The sequence below is a fragment of the Mus caroli genome, chromosome 10 (genome assembly GCF_900094665.2).
Source record: "Mus caroli chromosome 10, CAROLI_EIJ_v1.1, whole genome shotgun sequence".
Classification (NCBI taxonomy): domain Eukaryota; kingdom Metazoa; phylum Chordata; class Mammalia; order Rodentia; family Muridae; genus Mus; species Mus caroli.
This window is the reverse complement of record NC_034579.1, coordinates 78,207,488-78,218,307: the sequence shown is the minus strand read 5'-3', so window position 1 is coordinate 78,218,307 and position 10,820 is coordinate 78,207,488. Positions and strand designations below refer to the sequence as shown.

The window sequence follows — 10,820 nt, the reverse complement described above, 5'->3', positions numbered from 1 at the left end:
ATATATATATATATATATATATATATATATATATATATATATATATTGGAGAGTGACCTAGAAAGACAACAGCAACCTCTGGTCTGCGCTGCGCATGCATGCACAGGTATACCGGCTCTCTCCCTTGTTCCCCCACCCCCATAAACGAACAGACACACCACACGCATTCACTAAAACAAGTCAATTGTGCTGCTTGGCTTTCAGAAATGTGCAGAGCTAAAAATAAACAGGAGTTTGGTGATTCTAGGCACAGCTCCCAGCCTCGCATTTCCAGTGCCTTTGTGTATCTGAGGATGTCTGAGTGAGCCTCTCTGATGTTACCAGCAGGTTATTTAACGCCCCAGGCTGTGTGCAGGCCGTGAAGTCACCCATCCGCTTTGGCTTCTGTGGCCCTTGCGTCACCCACAGGCTCACCTTGAGCCAGGGCAAGTGAAATGCTTCCTGGCAGCAAGGTTTCCATATGCCAGAGGTAAACGATCCAGCCACGGGCTTCCTGCAGGAAGCGGCTCACTTTTAACTGCCCTCTGTATACACAGGCAGCTCATTGCTTATGTCAGTTATTTGGTATGTAATGTGACTGTGCCATATTTAAGTTAAAGAATAATAAGAGCCAATGTGTTGGTGACTTAAGCTGACAATTCTTTTGTTGGTTCAGTTGTTTGTTTGTTTGTTTGTTTTTCCGAGACTGGGTTTCTCTGTGTGGCCTGGGCTGGCCTTGGACTCATAGAGATCTGCCTGCTTCTGCCTCCCCCAGAGTGCTGGGATTAAAATTGTGTGCCACCACTGTCTAGCAAGATTACAATTCTTAAGTCTCAGAGCATAGTAGACTCACCCGAGACATAAAGCCTGTGATACAGTGGGTTCCAGGTCAGCCAAGGAAACAGAGTTAGACCTACTCTTAACTCAAACAAGCCTCTCCTCCATCGCCCACCCTGCCAATCCCTTTACACAGAACAAACCAAACCCCTGTGATAGATACCAGGCCTCCCCTGCCCCGCCCCGCCCCACTCACTGCATTTTAACCCTGCTTTGCTCTCTTCCATTTGGAGCATCCACTGCCCATCTCCTGACAGACCGACCACTGGTTCAGAGAGCCTGCCCGCCCTTCCGAGGGCAACTCCTTACTCACAGTTGGCACGATCGCCCAACGCTACCTTCCCGCATGCTTCCTTTCAACCCTTCTTGGTTTCTGCCAGGTCAGCCATGGCCACTAGCTTGTGTTCATAAACCCTGATCCAACACCGGGGGATCTGCCCTGAGGTCTCTTAGTTCTCAGCTCTTCTTGCAGCATTGGTACTTCATGGACTTTCTTGTCACAGCCCTTGCAGGGTGGTGGTGGGGGGGGAAGGTGGTGGTGGTGGGATGACACAGAACAGGGAAGAGTGACTGAGTAGACAAAGATGTCCCCAGTATTTGCTCTGAGCTGGCCCAAAACTTTCACTGTTTAAAATCTGGAGCTAAACCACATTGTTTTTTCATAGCAGAAGAAAAATTGAAATCATCCAAGGAATTATTTTGTTTCTAATGGTAGTTTTAGGAAAGACGGGGTGGAGACCAGGTCTGTATTTCTCAGAACTTCTTGCAGGGGTGGGCTGCCTTAGGGCACACACATCCAGTTCTTGGCTTTCCTCTATCCCTTGTCTGCAAAAACATCCATGTAGGAACATGAATAAACAGGCTAGCAAGGAAGGCTGAGGAGCCACCTGCCCTGAGGCAGAGCTGGCATGGGCCCTATGTGGCCTGTTGGATCCTGGCAGCTTGTTGCTCCTCCACAGAGTGGAGGGTCACTGAATTGATTAGGGTTTGGGTTGCAACATAGGCTTCTGGGTGGCATTATCATGATCCAGGCAGGGTTTCTGAATCAAGGCCCTCTGGTGATCTGGGGAATCTGGCGGGTGTGTGGCCCGTATGGAGAAGTCTGTCGAGCTCCAGGGTGAAAGTCCCAGACACTGGCCCTACCACATGGCTGCCTGCTTCCCTGCTTTGGAGCCTGGGCTCCCTGGTAAGAAGGGAAGACCACGCTCACTGCCTCTGATTATGTATCCTGTGGCTCCTTTGGTGGTACATGGAATGGGAACATGGCAGGTGTGAGCTCACACCTTGTGAACGGCAGAGCAGATGGGTTGCCAGCTGGCATTGCTGGGATTAGATGCTCTCCTGTTCTAAGTGATGCTTTTGATCTGCCTGTCCCTGGGAGCCTCACTCCCCCAGACCCCCTCCCTTCAGAGCCCTAGCTCCTCATTCCCAAGGAGCCCCATCTTACTGGCCTTTGAAAACTCTGGATTCTTCAACACTTGCCAGTGTCAATGTTCTGACTTTGTTGTTGTTACTTTAGTTTTGTTTGTTTCGATGTTTTGAGAAAAGCGCGTCACTGTATAGCTCTGATTGGCCTGGGAACTCCCTAACTCACTATATAGATGAGGCTGGCCTTGAACTCACAGGGATCCTCCTGCCTCTGCTATGGAGTACTGGGATTAAAGACAGGCACCACCATCCTTGACCCTTGCCATAATCATCCTTCTTGTATCCACAGCCTCGAGGCTCAGCGTCTCACTATATAATGTTGTAGTTAGGACCAAATGAAATAAGTTCTGTGGGCTCTCTGTGAACACGTGCTAAATGTCTGTTATTGCTCTTACTAGGAACACCATCAGGAGTTTGGCCTGATGGCATGGACTGGTATCCAAGCCACCTAGGAGGCTGAGGCTAGCAGAGAACGAGTTTAAGAGCCGTTTGAGCATAGACCTATTTCCAGGCCAGTCTTGGCAAGCCAAAGAGACCCTGTATCTAAAAGAATACGTGAAATAGAGTGGGTCATGTGGCTCAAAGTGCTTACTTAGTATGCCCCAGGCCCCAGTTCAATCTCCAACACAGCAAAAAGGAAAAAAATGTTAGCTATTTATTATGAATGTTACTGTGTTAGGACCACAGACAAGCAGTCAGAGCAGGCTCCCAAAACCCATGGTCCCTTGGGTAGCATCACTGCGTGGCTGAGAAGCTCACTACTAATATAGAATCCCAGGTCTACCCCATACTTCTAGATCCAGAGATTATGTTTTAATGAGATGCCCAAGCGTGCCATATTTAAGAGGTCCTGCTTTAGAATATTATCTGCAGGCCAATATAGGGCAGTACATGACTCATTCCCCTCATTCCTGTGAGGGGACTGGGAAACCGGAGGACCATCACTACCTTAGTTAGAGTAGAGTCTCCTCCATGAGCTAGAGCAGGGCCTACTGTACACTGGCATTCTTTCCATGGTCTCTCTGGAAATGTATTACGTTTCCCACCAGTGTTTGCTGTTGTATAAGGATGGAGGAGGGTGGGGGAGGTGATGAGGGGGAACAGCCCATGCTATGACTTGCTGTGCTAATGACTCCTTGACCATGGGACAGAACCTGCATCACTGTATCCTTCAACCAGGCCTGCTTTGTAAACAATACCATTCAGTGAACAGATGTCCAGGCTCTTCAACCCCATTTACAGGTGAGGAAAGAGAGAGCTGTGGGGTCTGGGATTGCTCAAAGCTACATCCCTCCAGGAACAAGCCTGAGCAGACGGCCTCTGTCTTTCTTTTTCCTGCCCTTGCCCCACTTATCACCAGGATTTCAGCATCCACTGAACAGGATCTTGGAAAAGGATGCCCGCAGGCTGCAGAGCAGGTGGCATGGAGGGGGGGGGGTTAGTCAATGAAAGAAAGCCTGCCAACCTCATAGAGGAGACTGAGTCTGTTATGTTTAACAAGAGATGGGAATTGGCTGGGCCGAGTGTGCCTTTGACAGCAGTCAGCACAGGGCAGAATTCACAACTCCCTGGCCAAGCCTGCTGCTACTGCATAAGGTTTCTACATTAAACTATAGGGTGACCTTATTTAAAAGCAGACTGTTTTACACATCGCATAGTGCTGTCTAGACTCGGCAACCTTTATGAACGTGGCTGCAGTGTGACACACACACACACACACACACACACACACACACACACCTGAGCCTCTTGCCCCAAGCTCACCCTCAGCCTTGTGCTAGAAAGAAGTGGATCTGGGGTAGGGGAAGATGTATAATTTAAGATATGTGATCTTTCCATTCATTCTCTCCTTCTCTCTGTGAGTTCTGAGAGATGTGAAAGGTAAAAAACTGGAGAGAGGGGCTTTCCTCTGTCGTGCCACACGAGGTTGCATAAGTTCTTAGATGGCTTCGACACAGGAGGAGTGACATCATTTCTTGTTGTAATTGTTGCTCTTCACCTGTGTTTCCCTACCACCTCTTGCCTTGAGGGCATGGTGACTGTGTCCTCCTGCATGTGTGGCCTAGTCAGGGACAGGTGTTCAAAAAGAAAAAAAAAAAAAAAAGAAAGAATGAACAGTCGCAGTCATGAAGGCTGAGGTCACGGCCGGCGCATTGCATTTCTTTGTGTAGCTGATGGGGATTTGGAGGAAGAAAGTTGGGGTGGTCCTGGGGTTGCTTTTGGGGTTCAGGTTGTTTACCTTCCTGCCCTGTCTGACTCGAAGGACGCAGGGACCAACTATACTAGCAACAATGGCTTCGGCTATTTTGAGCTTACCAGGAGTTTTAGGTGACTACATTACAAAACCAGTCTCTCTCTAGTCCTGCCTGTACTTTGGGGCAAGCAAATGTGATCTCCATGTGTAAGCACATCTCTTGCTGTGTCTTGAGGAACCAGCAGGAATTTCAAGTTTGCTTTAAGGAAGAGAGGAAGGTTCTACTTACGGGATGCTAACTCTGAGTAAAAGCGGCTAATGTTTACCGAGCAGTTACCTGGCCCAAGCATGGTCTTAAGCATCTGCCATGCATTTGTTTGTGGGGCCCTCGAAGCAGATTCTGTTAGTTCCTTACTAATGGATGAAGAAACTGGGGCATGGAGAGGTTATGCAACCGGCCCAAGGCCACACAGCTAGAGGATGGTTTTAGCCAGGGCACCGAGCCATGTTTCTATCCTTTACCTCGTAGCATCTGTGCACTGGCCCAGCTTATCCTTCAGCTTCTAGAGGCAGATACCCACTTATGGATTGTGGTTATGGGTCTCTGTTCTTAACAACCTTTTAAAAATGTCCCTTTTGGTTGTCTGGGTCCTATATAAATAGTCCTGGTGTGCAGCAAACAAGAGAAGAAGAAAGAGGACTTTGGTTGTCATCTAATGTCCTGAAGTGAGTGGAGGGTCTAGAAGGAGTGAAGTGGCAGTGCCAGTCAGAGGGAAGGCACAGAGCAGAGGCTGGCACGAGCTGGATGCCGTATCACAGCACACAGAGCGCCTCCCAGTATCTGGCTTGCGAGTTAGACGGTTAATGAGTGCTGACTCTCAGGATTCTTGTGATTGTTTCTTGGTTTGCCACTAGTTGGCTGGCTGACCTTGGAAGGGTCATCTCCACAGTGGAGGCCAGCCTCTGCTTTGGCAGTTACAGTCCGTTTGTTCCGTGGTTCCTGGCTTTCGTTTCTCCTGTATTCCCACCCGGCCCATTTGCAATGGGAACAACATTTTCAATGGAAGACGCAGTGCATTCCCAGAGAGGCTTCGGTTAGAAGGACAGTCACCCTGGTTTTTAACGATTGTGGTGCCCTTTGAGTTTCTGCAGTGCTGAGAGGAGCTTGATGAGAATGCGAGCACTTCCCTCTCATGCCCGGCTAGAAGCATTGCCTTGCCAGGGGCACCACAAGGCTCTTGGCCTGCCGCTGGACTCTTGCAGGGCCTGGACAGTGGGCTCATTTTCTCATGTGTTAGAATGTCCTTACATCTCTGACCCTGGATGATGAAGGAATGTGTTACTATCGTGATTTGACAGTTGGGCTTCCTTGAGGTCAAGCTCAGCGTGCTGCGTACTCAGAGGAGGGTGGTGGTTTCTGACCTTGGCCCATCTTTAGTTTTTGAAGGCATGTGGAAGTTGGCCCAGCAGCCACCCACATCCTCCAGGGCCTATGTGTGTTCAGTGTTTGCTTCATCCAGGAATCAGCTCCCAGGATACAGGTCTCACTCAGCCAAGAGAAAGCTTCTTAGTGCTGCTTTTCCATCTGATGTAGCAGTGGAGGATCTTCTGGCTGCATACTGAATGGGGCTGTCACGAGGGCCTGGGTAGCTCTGAGCCTGGCACTGCCGTTACAAGGGGCCCCGGAGCCGTAAGGCTCCTTCTTCTCTGTGCAGTTTCCTTTAACCAGTCCCAGGGTCCACCCAGGAGCTAAAGAGGGGGGTGCCTCCATTGGGTTTCCAGTTGTGCTTGTCTGAGCCACTTTTGATCAGCAAATGGGAACAGGAAGCGAGAGGGATCAGAGATCATGGTCATGTGGTTTTTGGGCAGCATCATTTAGCTTCTGCTCCCCCATTTTAAAATACTTTTATTTATTCATTTATTTGTGTGTGTGTGTATGTGCATGTGTGGTATATGTGTGCATGAATATGTGGATGTGTGCATGGTGTGATGTGTGCATGTATGTGTGTGCATTTGTGTGTGTGTGTGTGTATGTGTGAGCATGTGTGTGTGAGATCTCAGGTAGACATACTTTCCTGAAGATGTGTTTCTATTTATAGTTGACGGGAGCTGGGCAGGGCAGGAGTTGAAGATGCTCAGGGATGTGGGTCCATTCCTGCTGTGGTGGGCTGGGAGCCACCTTGTGATATCACCTGTCAGGATGTAGTCGGTTGTAAACTGCTTCTCGCGTGGCCTTGTTCTTTTGCAGATAACACCGTGCATTGTTACCTAGAGGGATGGGCTAGCTGCCTCTCTCTCACCTAGGATAGGATGCACATGTGAGAGACATAGGCCAGGGGAGGGCACATTGAAGGAACTAAGCAGACTTACAGTGTGGCAGCCGATGGTTGGTAGGCTCCCTGCTTTTTGTCCCTTGCCACATTGTTTGCGAACAGAGAGAGATCCATTCCTCATTAGGCTCCTGTTGCAGGCTGATGTTTCTTTTCACATCTGAGGAGTCCGTGGACTGGCCCTGGTGTTCACAACTTGGGATTCATGGGCACTTGGAGCTTTTGGAATTGATGGGCTGGTCCCAGAGTGAGGCTGTCCCACTGTTTGCTTGGTCCTGGTTTGTCTCTGGAGGATTGTCTGTTACATGCTTTGTAATGGGATGTTCCTGTAATGGGACGTCTGGAGGAGGATGGAGGAAGGATTTACACAGTTTAAGCAAATGTGTAAGCAGAGCTGAGATTGGGTCTTCAGAATGAGGCTCTGAAGGCTGAACTGGCTCTGGGATTGGCCACACAGTGATTTTTTTCCTTCTCTTTAAGTCATTGTCTCAGCCTCACAAGGAACTAAATGCTTCCAATTTCACCTCCCACAGTCACAATCACCCTGCGAAGCCACCTCAACTTTGCCCCCTCTTTCCCTCTAAAGGATGGATCGGATTCCTAGACTAAATGAACTGCTGCCACTGCTTAATGAGGAAGAAGATGAAGACCCAAGCCCTGGGCTGTTTATAAATGGAACACATTGCAGGGGTTGTTCTGGAGCAGTTGTGGTGGTTGTCAGTTTGGCCAACAAGCAACATCTGCACGTATTTTCCACCCCCAGCAACAATGGCTGATTTGCTTCTGTTTAGTCCTCTGAGTAACGTTTCATTTCCTGACTTTATAGGTTGCTATAAAATCCATCCGTAAGGACAAAATTAAGGACGAGCTAGACATGGTTCACATCAGACGAGAGATTGAGATCATGTCATCCCTCAACCATCCTCATATCATCAGTATTTATGAAGGTCAGTGACTCTCTTTCTCCTACTTCTGTATTAGTTACCGCTTCACATACCGCAGGGGCCTTGCCAAGACTTTGAGGTAATTGTCCTTCTGGGCAGGAGCCAAATATTTTGCTTCATGATATAAAAATAGCCAAGTGTTATCTCCTATCTGGTTACGTTGAATGCAGCCAGATACACATAGGGCAGCTCATCTGAGTCATAAAACATCTCTGGCCACCACCATCTTCCCTCTTGGCTTTGGCTGTTGCTAAGTAACCTGTCTTACTGAAAGCCAGTCGTCGAGAAAGACAGGTTTCTTATATAAAAAACAAGGCTGCTTGCTGGGTGGCCAGTAACTGTGGACACATTGCCAGCCTCAGCTCTCAAACCTGACAGCCACGCAGGGGTCAACAGGTCCCCCAGGTGACTCTCTTTGAATTGGAAGTAAACACAGACGAGTGGAGAAGGAGCTGAGAACGAAGGCTACTGAGCCTTCCCAATTGGAGTCCAACTTGAAGCTGATGTGTATAAAGCACGGGGCAGGGCAAGGCTTGTAAAAGTGCTGACATTTCATTTTAGCTTTGGACCTTTACAGGAAGTAGTAGAATGTCTGAGCCTCCCACAGCAGTAATTCTTCATATTCTGTAAAGACATTACATAAGCTGTGACTGTCTATTATGGCAGAGATTGAAATCCAGAAATCGCTCACAGTTTGACAAGTAATTCTTAACATTTTCTTTTTTTTCCTTTCAAACTAATGTCTCTCTCTGTATATGTGGTTTTTATTCAGGGTTAAATTATACTGCTCAGGCTTTTGCTAGCTTTTCTCATTTTATACCATGTATGTCTGTGTCAATAAAGACTTCCTATAAAGACATTTTACAAGGCTTTATAATATTTCATTTACTGGGGCATACCATAATTTATGAAGTCTAACTTTCTTTAAAAAGATTTATTTACTTATTTTATGTATATGAGTACGCTGTAGCTGTTTTCAGACACATCAGAAGAGGGCATCAGATCCCATTACAGATGGTTGTGAGCCACCATGTGGTTGCTGGGAATTGAACTCAGGACCTCCAGAAGAGTAGCCAGTGTTCTTAACCACTCAGCCATCTCTCCAGCACTAAGAGTCTAAGTTTTTTATTTTTTTGCCAAACATTACTGTTACTCCAGATTTCTGATTGTTATAAATAAGACTTTATTGACCTCCACTTATATATCCATTTCTGATTATTTTCTTATGAAAAAGTATTACTTTTAAACTTATTATGTCCAAATATTTCCCTAATATATAAATATATGTGAATAAAGTTATATACATTCAAAAATATGTTGATATATTCATGTAAATATGTTATTATTAGTTTATTGGGGGATTAAGAAAGGGTCTTACTTGTCTGAAACTCACAGACATCCTACTGTCTCTGCCTCCTGAGGGCTGGGATTAAAGGTGTGTGTCATCACCCTGACCTCCCCAGAATATTTTTAAATATATGGCTAAGTCAGGAAAACGAACTTCTTTTAAAAATGAACTTTCTTTTCATTTCCAATCCATAAAAATGTATCAGGTAAAGGAAATAAAATGGTGGCCCTAGATTTTTTTTAGTTTATCTTTATTATTATTATTATTATTTTAAAGCTATTGCATTATTCTTTTCTCTTTGCTACTTTTCATCTGAAAGTCAACATTGTCAATACCTTTTCTGCCTTCTCAATCTTTTTCTTTTTTTGATATCCTTTGAGATGGGGTTTAAAATTTTTTTATCTTAATTACGTGACTCTTATTTGTGTGGTGTACGCCTAGGAATTCAGTGCCCATAGAGGCCACATGAGGGTGTCAGATCCCTTGGGGCTGGAGTTACAGGTGACTGTGAGCCACTGACGTGGGTGCTCGGGGTCAGACTTGGGTCCTCTGCAGGAACAGTATGTCTAACCACTGAGCCATCTCTACTGCCTGAGGATGGACTTTTGTTGTTGTTGTTGTTTTTGTTTTTTGTTTTTCGAGACGGGGTTTCTCTGTACAGCCCTGGCTGTCCTGGAACTCACTTTGTAGACCAGGCTAGCCTTGAACTCAGAAATCCGCCTGCCTCTGCCTCTGCATCTGAGTGCTGGGATTAAAGGCATGCGCCACCACACCCAGCTGGACTTTTTTTAAATGGAAATTTTCACTCCTCCTGCAGTGGCCTTTGAAGCGCTGTGACTGGGTCAGCAACCTCAGCATCACTTAGAGATGAGTAGAGATGAGTGTCAGGTCCTCATCTGGGACCACAGAATAGAATACACTAGAGGTAGGGCCTGGCAGTCTGCAGGCTCAGCAAGCTTGGGGACCATCGACTTCTGCTTGGACCTCCACTGCAAATCTGTGAACTGGGTAAGCCAGGCGTTCCCATTGTGTAGATGTGGACACTGAGACCCTGGAAGGGTAATAACAACTTGCTGGGTGCACTAGTCTGCTGTCATAATGTAACCCCTCAGGCTTGCGGCTTCGAAAAGGAAAAGCCCTGTTTCCTTTAGTTCTCAAGACTGGGAGTTGAAGCTCGAGCTGATGGCAGTGAGGTTCCTTCAGAGGGTTGTCTCAAGCATCTCCCTTGGGCATGTAGAAGGCCATCTTCTCACCTCGTCTTCAAAGAGTCTTCCCTGTATCCTGTGCAAGTGCCAACTTCCTGGCCGAGCTGGATTAGGGTCTATGCTAACGGCCTCTTTGAAACTTACTTATCTCTGGGAGGACATTTAGATGGAACCGTGTCTTGATGTACAGAGCACCTTAGGACTTCAACCTGAGTTTTGAGCAGGGGACACAATCTAGCCATTACGCAGCTGATTGGTGGTCCCAACACTGGCCCCCCGACTGTATTTTTTTTCTTTTGGCATTGTCTCTTTCTGCCCTCGTGCTTTGCCCTGCTGTCTCTGTGGCCACTTCAACTGGCCTTTTCTTTCTTGACCTTGCTACCCCTTCAGGCCTGAAGTTGGGCAGAGGAGAGTGGTGGCAGCTGGGGACAGAGGTGAGGGATTGCACATCTGGGAGATTGTGTGCCAGTCTTCTACCATGCCCAGACAGAGAGGTATCTTCTCTGGAAACTGAAAGATGACAGGCCAACCAGGAGCCTGTGCTGTGTGTGGATG

General features: G+C 47.2%; 1 protein-coding gene across 1 annotated transcript in view; it reads left to right on the top strand.

Moving 5' to 3' along the window:
- Positions 1–10,820, top strand: part of Nuak1 (NUAK family kinase 1) — a 70,724-nt gene that overhangs the window by 22,846 nt on the left and 37,058 nt on the right. The window contains exon 2 of the mRNA XM_021174448.2: positions 7,595–7,715. Within this exon, the coding sequence (XP_021030107.1) occupies positions 7,595–7,715 (121 nt within the window). The remainder of the gene's footprint in view (positions 1–7,594; positions 7,716–10,820) is intronic.